Source organism: Delphinapterus leucas, chromosome 6 (genome assembly GCF_059928025.1).
Source record: "Delphinapterus leucas isolate spDelLeu-1000000601 "Yukka" chromosome 6, BTC_Dleu_Yukka2, whole genome shotgun sequence".
Classification (NCBI taxonomy): Eukaryota; Metazoa; Chordata; class Mammalia; order Artiodactyla; family Monodontidae; genus Delphinapterus; species Delphinapterus leucas.
The window spans coordinates 91369118-91391441 of NC_143134.1; the positions used below are offsets into that span (position 1 = coordinate 91369118).

General features: G+C 39.4%; 1 protein-coding gene across 1 annotated transcript; it reads right to left on the minus strand.

Moving 5' to 3' along the window:
* Nucleotides 1-1728: 1728 nt before the first annotated feature.
* HEMGN (hemogen) lies at nt 1729-13077 on the minus strand. Its single transcript, XM_022600126.2, has 4 exons — nt 12070-13077; nt 10236-10329; nt 5036-6096; nt 1729-2663 (listed from the first exon to the last, which is right to left on the minus strand). Exons 1-3 carry the CDS (start codon nt 12146-12148, stop codon nt 5037-5039), a joined length of 1233 nt encoding a protein of 410 aa, XP_022455834.2. The 5' UTR covers nt 12149-13077; the 3' UTR covers nt 1729-2663; nt 5036.
* Nucleotides 13078-22324: the final 9247 nt, after the last annotated feature.

The following is a 22324-nucleotide window of genomic DNA, read 5'->3' on the forward strand; positions in this document are numbered from 1 at the left end:
GAAGTGCCATCCAGATGTAAGGGACTATCATATGGTGTGCTGTCCTCAATATTTACTGTTACTTGAGTAATACAATGGGATATGAGTAATCATTGTTCAATTAATATATGCTGAGGGGGGAAATTTTATTGTGGGAGAGGGTGTGGCAAATAGGAGGGAAATAGCATTGTAACCTCCCACCATACCAGTGGTCCTCGACCCTAGCTGCACATTAGAATCATCTGGAGAGCCATTAAAATACTGTAAATCAGGGGTCCCCAACCCCCAGGCCATGGACCGGTACTGGTCCTCAGCCTGTTGGGAACCAGGCCGCACAGCAGGAGGCGAGCAGTGGGCAGGCGAGCCAGCAAAGCTTCATCTGTAGCTCCCCATCACTCACCATTGCTCCCATTACCTCCTGAACCATCCCCCACCCTCCGTGGAAAAATTGTCTTCCATGAAACCCATCCCTGGTACCAAAAAGGTTGGGGACCACTGCTCTAAATGCAATGTTGTAGCCTAGATTGGATCCAGAAGCAGAAAAAAGACATTAGCAGAAAAACTAATGAAATCCCAATAATATCTGTAGTTTAGTTAATGATAATGTAACAATCTTAGTTTCTTAAGTTTTCATAAATGGACCGTGGTTATATGAGATCTTAACATTAGGGTAAACTGGGTGAGAGCTATATAGGAACTTCTGTACTATCTTTACAACTTTTATATAATTCTAAAATTATTCCTCAAAAATTATTTAGAGCAAAAAACAATGTAAAAAATAAATATGTCTTGATGTCACCCTAGATAGGTGAATCAGAATCCCTGGGGAGGTGCCTGGGCAACTGTGATTTTGAAATTTTCCCCAGTGGTTCTAATATATGGTGAGGGTTAAGAACCACTGTTCTACACCATGAATGCTTGAGAGACTGGGATCCTGTCGTGTTCTTCACTCTAGCCTAGTACCTAGCACAGTGCCTATATGGAGAGCTTGCATACTTGTGCCCTTGCTGAACCATTTGCAGAAATCTCCTTTATTTTGAGTCCTCTGTAATAACAGAAGGAAAACTGAAAACAAACCTCTTCCCCTCAAAAATATTGGGCTGGCCAAAAAGTTCGTTCGGGCTTTTCCGTGACATCTTACCAGGGAAGATTTTCAGACATCTTCCTGCCCAGAATAGTTTCTACTCCTGCCCCCAGTCTCTCATCATTTTCAGTTAACCCTGACCATTATCACCAGATAAATATTCCTGAAATACTAAAACTGCCATCTCTTTGTTCAAAAGTCTTACTTAGTTCCCCATTACCTAAGTAAATAATATACTTCTTAGTTAGGCAAGCAAAATTCCATACACTCCAATAATACAATAATTTTCAGCCTGCTAGCCTGCTATTCCACATGCACCCTGCATTAACTGTAGATTGCATGCAGTTCTCTTGAACATGTCTTTAATTCACCCTTCTCTCTGTCACATACAATAATGCTGCTATCCTCACCTATATTACAAATCCTCTCCATCTTTCAAGGCTCCACTCATGTGTAATTTTTTCGGGTCACTCCAGCAAAAAAGTGAGCATTCCCTCTGTTGTATCTTCTAATTCAAATGGCACTAGCATTACTATTTTCTTTTGTAATTATTTGTTTTCTGTTTTATTCCCCCACGAGACTAGATTAAACTCCTAGTGGGCAAGGACTATGTGTTATAGGTCTTCTAACCCTCACAGTGCTTACCATGATGCTGTCCACACAAACACGTGATAATGATTTAATATACATTTTGCACAATTACAGTGTATAAAAAGTAAAAATAGAAAATCAAAATTCAAATACACAACTACATTCATCACTCCAAAATATCTTTGAAGGAGTCCCAGAATAAGAATTATTAAAATTGTTAAATTGTTAAAAGCCATCTGAAGCCTGAATAAGATTTTGATGCTGGGCTTCCCTGGTGGTGCCAATGCAGGGGACACGGGTTCGTGCCCCGGTCCGGGAGGATCCCACATGCCGCGGAGCGGCTGAGCCCATGAGCCATGGCCGTTGGGCCTGCACGTCCGGAGCCTGTGCTCCGTAACAGGAGAGGCCACAGCAGTGAGAGGCCCGTGTACCGCAAAAAAAAAAAAGATTTTGATGCTATTGTTACATTAGTAATTGAACAAAGTTTATAAGAAAACTATATACTTCCTCAAATTTTAATTGTTCAGACTTAAAAATGGGAAAAGGAAGGGCTCAGTAATTTTCCCCTGAAAACAAACATTTATTTGACTAATTCTTAAGGGCAGGAAAATTGTTAAGTCTGTTCCCACCACTATCCTCTCCCTAATATACCTACACATACACACGCATGCGCACGCGTGGGCGTGCACACAGACACACACACACTAGCAGGATGTTGTCTATGTGGTAGAGCCTGAAAAATCACATTAGTTCTCTCTTTCAGATATGGTCTATATATGGGGGAAAAACCACTGTTAAAATATTAATGAATATTGTAGAGATTTCTACCATATTTTGAGAAAAATCACACATATGATGTAATAAGATGTGAATTTTGTTGGACAACTATGATGGTTGCACATTGTTAAAACAAAACAACTATAAATTTCATTTTCTGGGAGAATCTCTTGAGGAACGTTTGGAATTGCTGGTATCTCTGGTTCCTCTGCTTTGGGTTTTTCCTTCATTTCTGTAAAATAAAACAAAATACGAAAATACATTTAATAAATGGTATTGGGATGATTGGCTATCCACTTGGAGAAAAAAAAACTCTACCTAACACTTTGCACAAAAACAAATCTCAGATGAATTAAAGATTTAAATATTAAGATACAGTAAATGTTGTAGAAACAATAGAATATTCCTTTAATCTTAAGATTATAAAGGCCTTTCTAAGCAGACCACAGACCAGAAGCCATAAGGGAAAAGACTGACAGGTTTGAGTCATTAAGAATTAAAATCGTGACAGGTTTGAATAACTGAAAACGAACATTAAAATTTTGTCATATAGAATGCCAAACTACTATAAACAAAGTTAAACCACAAACAACAACTAGAAAAATATTTACAACTTACATGTAGGTAAAGATTTAATAACTATTATTTAAAGAGATTTTTAAAATCAATCAAAAAGGTAGATATCCCAAATATAAAATGGAACAAGGATTCAAACAGGCAATTCTCAAAAGAAAAAAACCAAATTCATAATAATCATAAAAATATGCCTAGCAGCATTAGTCATAAAAAAGTGGGAATTAAAACAATTAGGTTTTTTTTTTAACCTAACATAATAGGCGTAGATTATTAAAACAATCATGTGCAGTGTTGTCAAGGGCATGGGCAACAGGCACTTACATAAATGCTTGGTTTCTGTGTATTGCTACAACATTTTTGGAGGCTACTCTGACAGAATGTATCCAGACTTTAAATGCTGGTACCCTTTGGCCCAGCAATTCAACTTCTAGGGATTTGTCCAAAGGAAGTAATCAGACCAACTTAAGCTTCCAGTGCCTTAGTTTCCTTATCTATAAAATAAGGATAATATTATTCATCCACTAGGGTTTTTAACACTGAATAAAGTGATTCACATGAAGTGTTTAATACAGTGTCTGGCAGATAGAAAGTGCCAGATAAATGTTATTTAAATAAATGTTACTTCCAGTGATGTTCATTGAACATTGCTGTAATAGTAAAACTTGGCAGTAATCTAAGTGTTCATCATTATAGGGATCGGTTGAATAAATTATTGTACATATAATACTGTAGAATTGTTACAAAAGATGTCATTAAGATGGCCACAATATATATTGTATGTGAAAAAAAAGCAGGTTATGAAATGGAATGTATTGTATTGATACCATCTCATTTGTTAAAGCAAAACAAAACCTTGACCTTGGGGATCAGAGATAGGAGATGGTATTATAGGGGACTTTTACTCTACAGTCACTTATATATTGCTTTAATTTATTATAATAAACATAATTTATTATTATGACAATTTTATAATCAGCAAAAAGGTAGATATTTCCACTTGTTTGGTAAGACAAAGCCCAAAACAAAATAAGCATTAATTAATTGCCCATCTTAACCTTGCTGGGTTTAAAATGAAACTCTTAGAATCGGGCACTGTGTTGATTAGAGCTGCTTCTCCATCAGGGGACTCCTGTCAGTACAAGTAGTGCCTCATATGTCTGCTTTTACTGTAATTTTTTAAAAGGTATTTCCTCAAAACCTGTATTACTTGGAATACAATAACCCCAGGTTTTTGTTGCACTCATATTTTAGGAGAAAGAGAAAATAAGCTACCAAAAGGATTTCTTTAGAACACAACTCCCTGGGGATAGCTATGGTCCGCTAGACAGCCCATTTCTTATACTGTGTACAATAGTGCACGAAGAGAATCAAGGCTCTCAGTTATGTCCCCGAGACAAGTCAAACTGAAGAAAGGTCACATTATTTCTTAAATGCTATGCAGAGGAGAAAGCTTTTCAGGAGCAAATATTTAAATAGAAAGGGTTTGGGGTAAGCCTGGTAAGTCCTACAAGAACCAGTTCCCTATTACCAGGATCATATTTTATGTCTTTGTATCTCCCTCGGTAGCTTGTACCATGAATTTACTTACCTTTAGTTTGCCAGGAAATTTTAATTTTCTAGAAAAAACTTTATTCACCAAGTTTTCTTGTTAATCTAAATGTAATTGTCCTTTAAAATATTTTGCACATAATTCACTCTATATGGGGTTTATTTTTCTTCACTGGCTAAAGCGTCCCGTATGTACAAGTAGCCACTATACACACTTATAGTTTCAATGATTTTCTTTTAATTATATGGTAATATACCAACAGATATTGGGTGAATGAAAAACATTTTTCACTTGAAACTAGCCAAAGACATTGATGATACCCATTGAGATAACTGGGATAACCCAGGATTGTCAAAGAAGGCAATAAATCACCGCTCCAAGGGAGATAAACCTATCTGGTACTCTGATTATGAACACGGAACACAAATAAGGGGCATGTCACTAGCTTGACCCCAATAAAAAAAAAACCAAAAACCTACCTCAAGGAGAAATATAAACACCCTTAGCATCTTCCTGGTGTGCTTTGGGATCCTGGTCTTGGGGCCCACCTCTTTCTTGGTACAGTTCTGGAAAGCATTCTTCAGGCACATCCTTATCTTTATATGTCTTAGTAGAGAGGTCTTCAGGCCCAGGTATTTCTTGGTATATTTCAGGTGCATAGCCTTCAGGCCCAGCTGTTTCTTGATATATTTCAGGTGAATATTCTTCGGACCCAGGTGTTTCTTGGTATATTGCAGGTGAATATTTTTCAGGAGCTGGTGTTTCTTGGATTGTTTTATGAGAGGGGGCTTTAGACACAGCAATTTCTTTATATGTTTTATGAGAAAAGTGTTCAGGTTCAACTGTTTCTTGGTATGTTTTTATAGAAAGCTCTTTAGGCACAGCTATTTCTTGTGCTTTAGGAACAAAATTTTCAGTCTCAGCTATTCCTTGACCTAGTTCAGAATTGTGTTCCTCAGGTTCAGCTCTTTTTTGGTAGGTTTCAAGAGCGTAGCCTTTAGGCACATCTGGTTTGGGGTATGCTTCAAGAGGGCATCCTTCCAGGTCAGCTACATCTTCAGATGTTTTAGAAGAAAGGGCTTTGGCTGCAGCGGTTTCTTGGCACATTTTAAGGGAGAGGTCTTCAGGCTGAGCCATATCATGGCGCATTTGGGAAGGATGGTCTTGAAATACAGCTATTTCTTGGTACATTTTAGGAGAAAGGTCTCCAGATTCAGCCATATCTTGGAGTATTTCAGAAGAGTGGTTTTGTACTGCTGTTTCTTGGTATTCAGAAGAATTTTCCTGATGGATAATGCTTTCTTGACCTATTTCAGAAAAATGTTTCTTGGGCACAACTCTTTGCGTGGAGGCTACCGGAAGGAGAGATTCGGTCACACTCCTGGGTGGTTCAGTTTCTTTCTCTGTAGGTGCTGGTGCTTTCTCCATCATTTCCTTTTCTAATTGTGACAGGGGCTCCACCTTCGTTTCTGCATTTTGTTGTCTCTTTCTGCCTCTTTCACTTCTTTTTCCTGTTCTCTGCCGCTTATGTTTTTTCTCTCTATAGAGAAATCAGAATTAGTGTCAGCAACAGGGCTCCAGAATTCAAATAAACATTTGGTAATGACAGTCCCAGGACTCCCACTGCCTTGTTGCACGACCTTGAACAAGTCACTTAATCTCTCTCTGGGCCTCAGTCTCCTTGTTTGTAAAATGAAGAAGCAGTTCTAGATGCTCTCAATTGTCGGGAGAGGAAATGACCCTCAGGACTTTTTGTCTTTGATGCCTTGCTCAACAGGAATCTTCTTGGTGAGTGTAGCGTGCGTGTGTGTGTGTGTGTGTGTGTGTGTGTGTGCACGCGTTTGAGAGCATATACTTAAAGTTTGGTTATGGAAAATGTATTGTTGATGTTATACATTAATAGACTGGCATTCTTGTTTATATGCTAGTCTCTGTGGGTCTAGTCTATGTGAGTTCATTTCTCTATACCCTGGGTAAACTGATATGATTGTGTTCCTAGATCTGCAGTGCAGGCCTGCTCCTCATCTGTGCAGCCTGCAGGTGAATGATGTATGTGGCTTGCTTATCTAATACAGTGTCTTGTGTAAAGCAGGCTAAGTAGCCAAAGCTGGGTCCAAAGCTCCAAAGCTGCAAAAACACTTCCTTGAGGTAAAGCAGCTTGGTGGAAAGGCATGAGTGGTCATATTATACCTACTCTGAACCAATAGCTAAAGATCTAGAAGATGAAAGGATATGCGTGGGTATTGCAACCAATGACAAATTGTTAGGTACTGCAGATATAGCCAAATACAGATGGCTAATATAGATGGACTTGGGGGAAGAAAAAGATAGTATAAAAAAGCATTTCATCATTTTTCTAAACCTATTGAAATTCTGTTTCATGCTACCTGCCCTATGGAGCCTTCTCCAACAGACCACAGGGCTGAAATTCTCTCCCTGCTTACCACTCCTATAGAATTTATTATGAGGATTATGCTTAAGGTAAAGAACAAAGGCTGCCTCATCCTGTAGTTATTTCTGGAGAAACCCTATTTCTTTTAGTAAACAAGATAGTCTTTGGAGATAAAAGCGGTGTTTTTTACACCTATGCAGTGCTTGCAGTTCCTTGTACACTTAAAAAATGTATACCCTATTCTACTTTTGCGTGTTTGAAAATTTCCATAATTAAATTTTTTTAAAGGTTGTCTCATCAAAACCAGTTTGAAGTCAATATTAAAAAGGTACATATTGTAATAGTACAGTTTAAAATAAATATTAAAAATAATATAGAAGGTAAAAATGATATGGTACCTCAGCATTTGGAAGTTTAATTCCAAGTAACCAAGGTAACAAGATAAATTATAAAGTCCTTATTGTCAGGTTTTAAAAAGATGATGTATGTGAATTCTTCAGGCAACATTATTATCCTAGAAATTAAATCCTAAATAATTTGTTATGTAGAGGAAATATATATATGAGGGAAATGTGAGTAATGTTCCATGTTCTTCCTGGTAGTTTCTCAAAAGATACAAATATATCTGTGTGGCCTAAAATTTAATCTGTACTCTGTCACTTATCAGCTATGTGATCATGGGCAAGTCACTTAAACTCTCTATGCCTTGATTTCTTCACAGGTAAAATGGAGTAAATAGTATCTGCCCAACCTCATGTGGTTGTCCTAAGAATTGCATGTAATAACTTATATGAATGAATCATCCAGATAGAAACTAGTACTCTTATATAAATATCAGAAATATACATATATATATATATATATATATATATATATATATATATATATGGTGTTTCCTATGTGCCAGGCACTGTTTTAAGTAATTTACTTATTCCGTTATCTCATATAGTCTTCACATCAACTTATGTGGTAGATACTATTATTATCTCCATTTTGCAGATGAAAAAACTAAAGCACAGAGAGGTTGAATAACTTGTCCAAGGTGAAATGGCTAAGAAGTAAGGGAGCCACGCTTCAAATCTAGTCATTTAGCCATCTGGCTTTAGCAGCCAGGCTCTTAACTATTACACCCTACCGCTTCTCTCTGGAACTAAGGTTTCACTGTGTAGAATGTTGTAGTGAGGACAGCCCTCAGTAGTATAGATATGTGTGCCACAACAGCAAGGCCGGCCAGCTGCCAAGAGGCTCACCAAGGTTCCACCTGCTCCAGTGACTTCTTCAGCCTTGCCCCCCCCCACCCCCGCCAAACCAATGAGCACAGAAGCCCAATTCTATGAGCATACTGAGACCAGCTCCATTTCTAGGGTCAGAGCTCATCAACCAGCTCAAAGAGATTGATATGTAAGCCTAAAGACCAATTTTTAAATGAACAGTGAGAAATGCAAAGACTTGGGAAGGCAAGGAATGATCAGAAGGTTGCTTGGTGAGTAAGGAATTAGGGGAACTAATTGTGTGTTCTTCAACAGAGTCACCTGTCAGAGGACTTGAGTACAGAAGTTTCTGCTATAACATATATGCATTCCTGAAAAACCTCACTTTCTGCAAAATCATGCACTAAAAGTGACAGTGCTTATGGGGAAAAAATTAAGTTGGGGCAAATGATTCAAATCCTATGCAACTTTTTAACACTAGCATAAACAGTAATTGGGACAAGGGAGAGATAACTTGGATAGTCCAGACAGGCAGCTGACTATGGCTGGAGGCTGCCTCCGGGATGGTAAAAATGCACAAAAGCAACAGTGTAAATGCAGGCTTTCAGTGCTGAGATCATGCAAATAAGGGTGCTCTGAGCCAGCAGGGCTGCCGCTAAGTTGAGCACAGGAGGAAGTGCAACCTGCTATATGTGGAGATCTTTGCAAGGCTACCAATGTCCTTCTCTGGGGAAGAAGCCCCGGATGAAGGCTGAAAAGGACCCTGTCTATACATCAGCCAAGCCGAAGGCTTTTTCCTTTCCTGTGAAGGTTTTAACTCTATTCCCACTATTCTGGCTTCTTTTGAGTAGGTAAAATTATGAACTAACACAACTTCCACATTATACTGACATCATTCTCATATTTACCAATCATATGTGAGCTAAATGGTGTTGTAGAAACATGTGTTGTTGCAGAACAGACGATACTCAGTCCACAGTGGGAATAGGTACTTAAAACATCTGCACTCTATGTTTTTTAAAAAAATGATGCCTAGAAAAATGTTTACCTATGTTTTTTTGGGTTTTTTTCACAAAGCAGAGCCCGGCCCTGTGAAAAATGTATACCTATGTTATTTTTGCCATTGAAGGAAACATTTTTACATTAAAGAAGAAATGCACATCTAAATCTTAATCAAAAAAATTTTAAAGAAGAAGAGTGCTTAGATCAGTGGTTCTCAACTGGGAGCATTTTACCTCCTCTCCCCTGACCCCAGGAGACATTTAACAAGGTCTGGAGAAATTTTTGGTTGTCACGATGGGGAGGGGAGAGTCCTGTGGGTTTCCAGAGGCCAGTGGTGCTGTGAAACATCTTCAATACACAGGACAGCCTCCCACACAAAGAAGTCGCCTATCCACAGCACTAATAACACCAGCATTGAGAAACCCTGGCTCAGATGGATGCTGTACTTTGGCTCCTTGGGCTCCCCTTTTCTATTTCCAAGCAGGCAATACCTCTGTTTTCACAGTTATATTCTAAATGGTGCAGTTAGATGCTGCCTGATTTATAGTCATGTTCATGTACTCCCTTCCTGAGATTACATACAGCTGACTTTGGACACTTAGGAACTCTCAAACTCTTCCACCACTCATTTACAGACAGTGCTTTGGTTTACTCCATGGAGAGTTAACTACACGCATTCAAGAAGAATTTCACTAATAGAAAGCTTGGAGAACAAGCTTGGGGGTCTTCTCAAAGGTGTTTCCCGCTCCCAACAGATACTTCTATGGTTATATTACTAGGGTGGTTGAACACCAGTCCTCTCTACAATATACATAATTTGATCACCTGGTACTGTAATTAAAAGAGACCATAAATAAGATTCTATTCCCATCACTTTACTAGATGGGAGACTTTAGGCAAGAGATTTAACCTTCAGAGACTTGGTTTCTTTTTTTGTAAAATGAGGATAACAGCTCCCAATTTATAGGATTTTTGGAAAGATGAAATATAGTGTGTAAAAGTGCTCAGCACCACTTGACAAGTAGCATATGCTAGATAAACATCAGTTCCTTTCCCCTTGCAGCAATACCATACCCAAATTGCCATTGTGAAGTTTGCTTTTCTTGTGCTTCAGCTTTTCTTTTTCTGAGTTGCTCTCTGTTTCTTAAACTCCAAGTTCCAATGACTTCTGTAGGATCAAAATGAAAGATATGGGAGATAGTGATGAGTTGTGGCATTAACAGGAAAAGAGTCCTATAGAAAAATAGTAGAATCCCTTTACTGGGTGTGTAAGTTTTTCTCCTAGCCTTTTGAGGACAAGAACTATATCTTATTTATTCTTGTACCTCTGAAGAATGCCTGGGAGCAAACATTCAGTCGACATTTTTTAAATGAAAAGGTCAGTATTTGTACATAAGTGTGTTACCAACCTATTAATTTTTTCAAAATAGTGTACATATTGTACAAACATAAAAGAAAAAAATCAGCTATGTTCTGCCATCCTATAACCTGTTTTCATTTTATTCCTCATATTCATCTAGTCCCTATATTAAACAAAGTTGTAATGATGGCGTACCACATTTTTATCATTTATTAACCTGATACATCAAAAATATATTCCATCATCTCGTCCTCATAATTATAACTTTAGCAGCTGCATGATACTTAATCGAGTTGATGTATTCTCATTTATCCACTCATTCCACTCATATTGAACATTTAGGTTGTTGCCAGTTATTTTTTTTTGCCATTGTAGATCAAATTATAATAAATATTTCAGGTACACAACAGCTTTTTTTCTTTTGTATATTTTTCCTTTGGATGACGTTTCTCCAAGTTCTTTGGAATACTAAAGTTATTATCAAGAAAGGTTCTGTTGCCATCCAAGTTTGTGAAAAGTTAACGTTGGGTCTTTGATGTAGAACTTCTTAGAGACTATAGAATGATTTCAAATTTGCACCGGGACCCCCAAAAGAGAAAATGCCCCTTGGACCATGGCACCTTTTGTTTTTAGGACAGAAGTCCTTAATGGTGAACTTGGATGGGGGAAAATTGTACTTTTATTTTTACCATCTTTAATTTAAATGACCATTTCCTTCAATTATGAATGTAGGTAACAAACCACAGTAGTTTTAGCAGTGTGTGATTTTGTCACAAAAAGAAATTACAGATTTTCTTCATATAACATGACAGTTATTGTAGATACCTTAAAATATCATTTATTTGAGATGATATATTTGATTTGATACGGTGGTAATTAGATACACCACTGGACCTTGTTATTTAATGCATCTGTAAATAAGCACATATATTATTATATCATAGTTTTTTATTTTGATAACTTATCTTAATATAATTGCTTCCTTTATAATCCTATGTATTTAATTTTATGTATTTAGACTTCTTACTCTAAGAAGGGGTCTAGAGGTTCATCAGAATGCCAAAGGGATCCAGGGCATTTAAAAGTTTTAAATCACTGCCTCAAGGCCTAGGGTTCTGCAAAAGCAGCAGAAATGCTGCTTTAGGATAGATCCAAAGACTAAGATTAGTGAGTCAAAAGAATAAACACTATTATAGTTCTTGCTACTTATTGCCAGATCCCTTTCCAAAAGTTTCACTATATTTACGTTACCAAAGAAGTATATGGTTGTATTTGTTTTACCACAACTATCTGGTATTGGGTATTTTCGTTATCTTTAATTTATATATATTATTAATAATTTATTTATTATTTCCTTGTGTTCCTCTGGCTTATTAAAATCTTAGCGCTAGAAGGCACCTCAGAAAGTTATATAGCCCCAATTCTTCCATTCTAATATATGAACGTATCCAATTATGCCCCTTTTTTTGCCAGAGCCATAAAAAGAGGAAAATAATCATAGTCCAATCCTTCCCAACAGCCACTACCTCTTAAGGTCTCTTTCATTACCTGGTACATGGTTCTCTTCTTGATGAGGATCAGGTATCTGATGGAGCATCAAGTGAGACTGGTCCTTTCCCAAATCCATCTTGCTGCAATACCTTCCTGCTGTTTGGTCTGACTTCCACAAGAACCCTTTTTTAAAATGTCAAAAGTAACTAACAGTTAAAAACACACACATACCCGAGTTCACTTGTCACTTGACTTCCTGCCTAAAAGTTTTATCTAGTTGGACCACAGCTGCTGGCTACTTCTACTTTCTTTATCATACTGCACAGGTGTGAGCAGGGGGCACAGCTGGTGCTATGTCCTCCTCCACCATAGTGGCTAGTTATACAGGCAGCCCCGCAGCCACAGACTGGTATGTCACAGCCTCCAGTATGGCAGTCATTTGGGTCTGCTAAGAAGTACCTGAGTCCGATGTTACTTTTTACATACAGAGGTGGCATGGTATAGGAAGAACACCAAGTCTAGCACCTAACCAGCTCGATGTCCTTGAACAAATCACTTCCCCTTTTCGTGACTATCCTTCCTCATTTGCAAAGTGGGTGAATAATTCCTGACTTGCCCACCTCACACAGTTCTTGTGAAAGTGAATATTATGAATGTGAAAATTATGAAGATATGAAATTAATCTTATATTGTTTTCCTGCATGTGGCATTTTTTCATCTTAACCTGATGCAAAGTAATGGAAAGTCTTGCTGTTAGATAATAGACATAAAGAACTACATTAGGAATTCAAAGCAAATTTGAACCCTCTTCTGCTCACCTGATCATTCACAATTGACTCAAGATAAGCTAGTGAAATCCACTGTGACTCATCCAGGGAAGGTCAAAAAGCATTTCTGTTTTCTTCTTTTTTTTTTTTTTTTGTGGTACGCGGGCCCCTCACCGCTGCGGCCTCTCCCGCCGCAGAGCACAGGCTCCAGACGCGCAGGCCCAGCGGCCATGGCTCACGGGCCCAGCCGCCCCGCGGCATGTGGGATCTTCCCGGACCGGGACACAAACCCGTGTCCCCTGCATCGGCAGGCGGACTCTCAACCACTGCGCCACCACGGAAGCCCCAAAAATCATTTCTCAATGAAAATATCTGCACATTATGTCACAGAAATTAAGTTGAAACCAAAGGAATCACCCATCTTCAATCGGCCACCCGATTTGTGAAGGCAAAGAGGTACAGAGAATCAGGATTGTTCACCAAGGAAAGGAACACTGACCACCTCCTATTACAGGCAAACAGTCTGTGAGATGCAGGGTTAACACTGTATCTGGAGTCAGATACTGAGGTGAAGAGAGTTTGAATTCCAGTGTTGCCACATTCCCTAATTCAGTCACCTTAGGCCACTTAGTCTTGGAGCCAGTTTACCTACCTACAATATGGGACAATATTGGTATGTACCTCATGAGGTTATTGGGATGACTGAATCAAATAATGCATTTCATATGTGCCTGTCATATTGAATACAGGGTGCCTAGCATATTCAACATGCTTAGTAAGTGTTAGTTGCTATTATTAGTAATAAAAATATAGTGACAAGATTTTGGTAAGTCAAGTCACAGTTTAAATGCACTAAAGAACTCAGAGAAAACCTGAAGGGAATCCTTTATAAAGAGAAAACCTTTATAATGTGAATAGATGCCCTCTACTTCCATAGACTCTTAAGGCATTAGCATCTCCTCCTAAACCATCTAGTCCCTCCCCCTATTTTATACACAGAGAAATTGAGAACCAAGGAGGGGAAAGATTTACCTGCCCCAAATTTTCTTACTTACTGGTGGCACCACATCTTACTGACTATAAGATGGGTCATCTTGTTATGCTTGATCTTACCTGGGTATGAAAATATATGTGTGGTGTGAACATATGAGAGAAGCAGCTTTTTCAAACACACTGAAAAATATTGAGAATTATATAACAAGCACTCAGGCGCTTACCACCAAAACTTAATGTGGTATTTAATTACTAGATCCTAAGCTCTAGCTTTAAGTTTCTCGGTTACCCAGTCTTTCTTGTAAGTTAATCTCTACCTAAAAATTCAGATAACTCCAGGGAGTCCCTATTCCAAGAATTCCCTATAGGGAATGGAAAGTGTAACTTGCAATTTATCTCATGATAATTTTTGGATTTTCAGATACAGGGTTTTAAAAACTCCAATACAAACTAAAGTAGCTTTGAAAATTATAAAACAGGAGTGTTTTATAATTTAAACTGGCATTTTAAATTAGTCACTTTATTTGATATGTTTTAATTCTTACTGATTAGGTTATTTCTTATGATAATGAAATAAGATAACCTTTTAGAATACTTCTAGGATGCCTTACAGAAGATGCAGAGTTACTTCTTAAATACAATTATCCTTCAAGCTTATAAGACCCAGTTCAACGATTCAGCAAACCTTACTGAATGCCTCCTCTGTGCCATGTACTGAGCAAGGCTGTCAGACTACAAAGGTGGACGAAGGTGGACAGATGTTAGTCCCTGAGTTCTGTGTACTGTAGGCCCATGGAGATATGCACATCTTTATTGGAGGGAAATAATATTTAGACCCTTTACACCCTGCTGCAGCCTGCCTAAGTTGATTCCACCCCATGTTCTGATATCTAGGAGCAGAATGTGGAGGGACTATATGAGGGTGGGGTCTCAAGTTAACAGTAATTAGGGAGCAATATTGGGTGGAGGGGGCAGGTGGAGGGAGTTTGGAGCAAACTAGATTGGAAGTCAGGCAAGGTGTCTCTGTTGTGATAAGCAGGCCACAGCAGGAACTTGTCTGGGACAAAAATAGCCAGTCAGTAAATTCACAAGCCATAGTTCACTGTCCCTTCCCTCTGTAGTGAAGTCTAGAGTCCATAGCAGTATGTGAGATGTTAGGCATTAAAGTCCAGATTTTTTTTAACAAAAGCTGCCTTGTTCTAAAGTTATTTGCATATATACATAATACCTCTCTCTAGGCCACAAACCCTTTGAGGGTGGTTACCACTCCTGATTCACCTTTCTATCCCCACAGTATAATCTAGTAGGAGGCTTAGCCCAGAGCAGTCCCCATAAACGCCCTCACTCTTGTATGCAGGGCCAGCCTCATGGGTGTGCAGCCTGTGAAAGTACTTTATACACTCAGAGGGGCTGATGCTGCTGTCACTTAGTAATACCATCATCTGTTCCAGAGCTCTTTCTACTGTCATTCACTGGCACTGACCTCTGTGCTGAAGATATAGCAGTTAGAATTTCCCTGGTGGCACAGTAGTTAAGAATCCTCCTGCCAAAACAGGGAACACGGGTTTGAGCCCTGGTCCGGGAAGATCCCACATGCTGAGGAGCAACTAAGCCCGTGCACCACAACTACTGAGCCTGTGCTCTAGAGCCAGTGAGCCACAACTACTGAGCCCACGTGCCACAACTACTGAAGCCCACGTGCCTACAGCCCATGCTCTGCAACGAGAAGCCACCGCAATGAGAAGCCCACGCACCACAACAAAGAGCAGCCCCCGCTCACCACAACTAGAGAAAGACTGCGCAGCAATGAAGACCCAATGCAGCCAAAAATTAATTAATTAATTTTTTGAAAAGAAGAAAGAAAAGTGAGCATGGAATGATAGGATAAGGAACAAGGGGGGAAAGTTGATGGTGGTTGCTATCTTAAACAGAGTGACAGTTGTTCGGGACTGAAGGAGGTGAGGGGCCAACCAGGCTGCCATCTGGGAGGGCACTGTAGGCAGAGAGGCACTGGCAAATGGCCTGAGGTGAGAAAGTGGTAGGAGGTGGGTTCAGAGAGGCAGCTTATTGCCCCTTGTAGGCATGTCTACTCTGATTGAGATGGATAGTCATGGGATGGTTTTGAACAGAGGATTGATGCCATCTGCCTTTTTTTTTTTAATTTTTGGCAACACTGCTTGGCATGCGGGATCTTAGTTCCCCAAGCAGGGATCAAACCTGCTCCTGCTGCAGTGGAAGCATGAAGTCTTAACCACTGGACCTCCAAGGAAGTCCCTGGCATATTTTTCAAGGATTATTCTATATAAAGAACAGACCATGGGGACAGGGGAGGAGGTGGAAGCAGGGAGACCAGTTAGAAGGATCCTGCAGAATACAGATGGTTAAGGCTTGGACTGTGATGGGAGTGATGAAGAAATGGTCAGACTCTGGAGTAGCTTACAAACTGGATATGCAGTGAGTGATAAAGAATCAAAGAGTATGACAAGGGTTCTGGTCTGAGCAACTGGAAAGATGGAGATACCATTAATAGACAAAGAAGACTGGGGGGAGCAGGCTTGCAGGAGATGATCAGGAGTTTAGTTTTGGACATGCTAATAGATTAGGGATAAAACAGCAAAGGAGCAGCCAGTGAGGCAGAGAATAACCAGGAAAGTGTAGTGTTCTGGACATCAAGTGGAAAAAATGTTTCAAGGAGGAGGGAGTGATCAACCTGTCAAATTTTGCTAATAGGTAGATAGAAGGAGGATTGAGAATTTTCCTAACAATTTCTTTCCTAAGAATTTAATTAATTATGGACTGGAGCCCAGAAAGGTTAAGTGACTTGGCCAAGGACATACAGGCAGGACCAGCAATATAATTTGCAGGGCCCAGTCCAAAATGAAAATACAGAGCTCCTCCTTCAAATACTATTAAGAATTTCAAGACAGCTACAGCAGAATATCAGAATGTCAAACCCATCACAGGGCCACTTTCACAAGTGCTTCCCTGAATTTTTGTGGCAAACTTATAAAATAGCTATTAGTATCCTCACTTTTCAGATCAAGGCACTGGTGCTCAGAGTGTAAAGTGATTTTACTAGGGTCACAGAGCTAGACTGGTAGTTTGAGCATGAAACCTGAGCCTGCAGCCTCCAAGTCTGGCCTTCTTCCTACTAGACCAAACTAGATATTGAGGGAGAGAATTGCTTTCCTGCCTCCTGACCCATCTGGAGCACGTTTAAGTAAGTATTGAGGCCTTGTTCATGCATTTCAGAGGCCTGGTTGAACTGGGCAGATGTGGGAGGGAGGGAAAAACATTCCTAAGAACTTCTGCCCTGGGGCTCTTTATGATGGGGGTGAAAAGGGAGCACTGGATACTATTCAGTGAGAAACTTGACCTAATAAAAGTGCCCCCAAACTGACGTAGTTTTAGGCCATATTGATAGAATTATAGAAAAGAGGGCGCTCACTTTGCTACACTTTGGTTTGTCATCCCATACATGGAGTGTTATGCTGTGAAGACCGTGTGAATGGAATTTGAAAACGTGTAGAAAAAAAGAGCAAGGGATTTGGGACTCTACCATTTCCTGGCTGTGTAATTTGGGGGAAAATCTCTCAATTCTTTCTGATTCTCAGTTTCTTCCCTTATAAAACAGAGAAAAAGTAATACCTCCCAGGGATTCTGGGAGGATAAAAGAGATCATGAGAGCTTTCTATAAAATAAAAAGCACTGTGCAGATAGACATGCCATAAACTCGGGCAGTGTTAATAGTATTATTAGAAGTGTTCTAATTATGCACCTGGGCATTGTCCTGGAGTGCATTTGGATGGAAAAGTCAAGAAAGGGAAGCTATCATACACTTTTTTTTCTTAGTGTTCTTTCCTTGCTAAAATACTTTTTCAAACCTTTTAAATTATTTTCAAAGAGTTGATCATGCTTTGTTTTCCTTAGTGGAGAAGGAGAGTTTCTGGTTTCCCTCTCTCTCACAGCCTGTTGATGCATGATAAATAAGTTCTGTCTCTGCTGAAACAGATGCTACTGTACACATACAGATAACACGGTCTATGACTTTAGAATGGCTGTAACCTGACTTTCAATTTAGTTTGTTCCAAAGTCCCTCCTCCGGCCTCCTCCACCAATATTGCTTTCTATTTCTTAATGAATAGACAATAAGCATCTCTGAATAAACATTGATGTGTGGTCATTTAGCTGGGGAAGAACAAGTCTGCTCCCACCTTGAGCCCCCATCACATCTCTGTCCTCACTTTCCTGAACTTCCGGAACTAACAGTGTACTCTCAAGTTGACTGCTTCCTTTTCCCACATAACTTTTTCTTTCCTTTGCATCCACAATCTAGTTTTCTCTTCCACATATTGTTCTCTCATAAGTCAGCAATGATTCCTAATGGCCAAGTCCAGTGGTCCCTTCTCACTTATCTCTCTCTGTGACTTCACTGTAGCTCACGGCTCCTCTGAGCACTTCTGTCGCTCTGTTCTTGGCTTCTCTAGTAATGTGTTCTTCATCCCTCCTTCCTCTCCCCCCGCACCTCCACACACTTCTCTTTTACTCCTCTAGCTATGAGAAGTACTTCCCAAGGATGACTCCTCTGAGTCTTTTCTCTCTCACTCTTAGACAGTCAACCCAACTGTATACCTTTAGCTATTACCTTTATGCAGATATCTTCTAAATAATTACCAGTCTGAGTTGAAAAATCACATTTTCAAGTGTCTCTTGAATATCATTCTTTACCTGAATATCCCACTGCACCTTAAACTTAGCATAGCAAAAAGCAAATATAGGGCTTCCCTGGTGGCACAGTGGTTGAGAGTCCGCCTGGCGATGCAGGGGACACGGGTTCGTGCCCCAGTCCGGCAGGATCCCACATGCCACGGAGTGGAAAAAAAAAAAAACAACACACAAATATATCTTCCCCCTAAAACCAGTCTCTCCTACGCTTTATTTCTGCCACTCTTAACTATTCTACTATAGAAGAGTGGCACCTTGTTCCTGGACATCCAGTTCTAATTGGCAATCCAGTTCAGAATTGTCTTTGCCTCTGCCTCCTCACTTTGCTTCTCACATCCAGTTGGACACAGTTCTGAGTTTATTCTTCCCAATGTCCCACATGCTTATTCCCTCTTTTCCTTTCCCATACCACCATCCCAGAGGGGGACCTCAACTTCTCATTGGAAGTATTGGAGAAGCTTCCTAAGTGGTTTATTTTCTTCTATCTCCCCTCACCTTCCCCAGATTGTCCTGCACAAACAGCCAGAACATTCCCCATAAAACTGGCTCAGAACTGGTCTCTACCCCACTTAGAATCCCATAAAGTCTCAGCATTACGTGTAGAATAAAGACTAAACTTGTCAGTCTGTCATTTAAAGCCAACTTCCCAATCTTGTCTCCCATTACTTTCCTGAAAATACCCAATATTCCAATTAAATAGTGCCACTTGCCCTCCCTGTTTGGCTTTGATTCTTCCTAACACCCACAGTACCTTTATTCACACCTTCTTGCTCTTCAGTGCTCTTCACTTGTGTCTGCCCATCCAGATGGTGAGTGCCCCCATCACAAAGCCTTTGGTGATGATGATGATATATTAGCTACTCTACAAACACATAATAGGTACCTGACATGTTACAAACATTATCTCATTGAGTTCTTCTAACTAATATTATCCCCATTTCACTGATAAGGAGATTAAGGTTTAAAGAAGTTAGGTTACATCCCAAGGTCACATAAGCTCACAGGTGCCGTAGTTAGAGCTCAAAACCAAAGCAGTCTGACTCTAAAGTTCACAGATTTAACCATTCTTTTCTACTACCTTTTCCTACATAGAGGTGATCTCTCCTTTTTGAGCTATAGTGTCACTTGATCTGAGCCTCTTGTATGATAAATATCACATAATATTTATTTTATTGTTCACATGTACACTTCTTTTCTATCATGTTCATTCAGCAAACATTATTGAACATTTATTTCTTGCCAGCCCCTTTACTAAGAATTGGAGACATAGAGAAGAATCAAACAGGAGTCCTTTCCTCCAAGGAACTCAGTCTAATTGAGGGTGATAGACAATAAGTAAATCTGAATTTAGAATACAGTATGATAATTTTAACATCAATATTTCCAAATGTTCTAAGAGTAGAGGTGGAGTGCTTAATTCTGCTGTCATAGAAGCAGAAAGATAAAGATATTATATTGTGTATCCTCTAGCTATAATCCTCTTTATTCATAACTGCCTTGAAATCACTCTGCATTGGTCAACAAGTAGAATTGGAAAAATGATGAGGCTCTATGTGTGTAATAGTATTATGTGGTTTTTTCACTTTACACTAGTGTTAAACTTTTCCCCTTTTATTAATTTCACAGAAATAATAATGATAGACAATATTTATTGAGCACCTGCTTATCATATTCCAGGCGGTCTTCTAAGTACTTTATATATGATAGTTCATTTAGTCTTTACAACAGCTTTTAAGGTAGGTATTACTAATATCCCTATTTTGTAGATGAAGAAACTGAAGCACAGGTATTGAACCTGCGCCCTAAGTCAAACACCTAGTAAGTGGCAAAGCTGGGTGGTTTGGATCTAGGAGGCCATATGCTTAACCTCCTTGCTCTCCAGCCTCTCAATTCTACTTCTTTCATATTTAATAAAATAAGGCAGCAATATATATTCTTTTTTGATCCTCTCTCCCTCCTTTCTTTCCCATTTCCCTCTCCCTCATCTTCTCCCTCTTTCTGCAATTTGTTGACTATATAATCTGTGTCCCAAAAGTGTGTAGGGTGCTGGGAATATAAAGGCAAATAGTAAAAACAGCATACATAGAAAATTAAGGGAACACAGAGGAGGGACATCTAACCCAGATGAAGAGATAAGGTCAAAGCAGTCTTACTGGAATAGGTGATCTCGAGCTTAGTTTTGAGAGTGAATAGGAATTAACTACTATGACGCAACCAGGCTCAGAGGAACAAACACAGGCTCCAGAGTCAGACCTAAGTTCATTCAAATCAGGTTCTGTGTGGCCAGGATCTTCCACCCTCAATTCCCTCATGTATGGAATGGGTATTATAACACCTACCTTTCATGACTATTATGAGGATTAAGAATGATGACTATTGGAAAGAATCTGGCACATAGCAGACCTTACTGCTCTGGCTGTCATTATGATTGTTCATAATCTCAATAACAGTAAGTGAAATAGAACTGCTAAATAATAAAGCTAAGCAAGGCATGAGAGTTATTTTATAGATAAGGAGATCCAGAGGGGGCCAATGTCACACAGGCCTAGTGGCAGCTGGAACCGGAATCCAGGTCCTCTGAGAGTTCTATCATTTTCCCTTTACCTGCCTGCTATTCCGAACTCTTCTGTCTACAAGTCGATCTACCTTGTCCCCTGGTTTGATGAAGTATTTCCCAAACTTTCCAATTGTTACATTCTCTCTTCATGATTTTTGCCATATTCTTGTAATAACATCTTCTGTATTATTATTTACTTAATGTTTTCCTTCAAATAAACATTTTTCCTAAAAGTATTTAAAATGGAAATTTTATATAACCAATGTAAATGGAAAACCAACAATATCACCTGTGAAATAACAGGTTTGTGGTATAACAAATTATAATTCTTCTAAGGTACATTAAAATAAATACTGAACTATTAAAGTAAAAGATGTTTCATCTGAAATTATCTGCACTGCCCCAAGTGGAATGAATGCATATCACCTCTTGGAAAATGCTGGCCTATGTAATTAATCAGTGTATCCTTTTCATTTCACAGAATTTCTAGATCATGTCCAAATTATCCTAAAACCAAACTGCCCTTTGCAGGAACTGTTTTATAATTCAAAAGGGACAGAGCAAAAGACTCCATTCATTCCCTGGCCTGCCACTGGCCCACTGTTATTCATGTCAGCTACTCTCCACAGGGTCTCTATTTGAACGCTAACCTCTCCTATTTTTGCTCTTTATTCACTCCTTGGAGTTTTAGCTACTCGGGCATACAATATGTACTAGAACCTAACATGATGCTTTAGTCTTATTAATTTGGAAACTTCAACTCCCTGCTTCCAGCAGATTCTATCCCCTGGGCTTGAAGTTTAGAGTTAGCATAACCTAGATGGGTCCCTGCCCAAAAGTGAACACTGCTGAAGAACTGCAGCCTTCCAAATGGTTCAGCGCCAGTGCTGAATGTTATATTATACGTCCAAGTAAATGGTCGTCACCTGAACCAGTTGAGGTAGAGATGACTCTGGCTAGAACTCTGCCACTAGGTGGACGTAAAAGGCAATTGCACCATTCTCACCTGTCAACAAGGTCTTGAGCTTTGGTTCCAAGCACTTTCCCTTGGAGGCAGCCTGCCTTGCTCCCTAATTCTCTGACACTCTCCGTTCCCCCCCCTGCAAGTCCTCCTCTGGGTGAGTTCGCACCGGGGATGTTTGCATACCAAACACTTAGCTAATTGATATTCTGACACAATCTGTTCAACAAATGTTAGGCTTTCTTGTATTTTGGGTTTGTGTGGTGTGTGTGTGTGTGTGTGTGTGTGTGTGTGTGTGTGTTTTAGTGA

What these genes read in the sequence shown, in the direction of transcription:
- HEMGN (XM_022600126.2), bottom strand. Translation starts at nt 12,148, where the DNA reads ATGGATTTGGGAAAGGACCAGTCTCACTTGATGCTCCATCAGATACCT. An exon ending in AGAAGAGAACCATGTACCAG is followed by an intron (nt 10,330 to 12,069) that starts GTAATGAAAGAG and finishes TTGATCCTACAG; the next exon opens with AAGTCATTGGAACTTGGAGT. An exon ending in ACTTCACAATGGCAATTTGG is followed by an intron (nt 6,097 to 10,235) that starts GTATGGTATTGC and finishes ATTTCTCTATAG; the next exon opens with AGAGAAAAAACATAAGCGGC.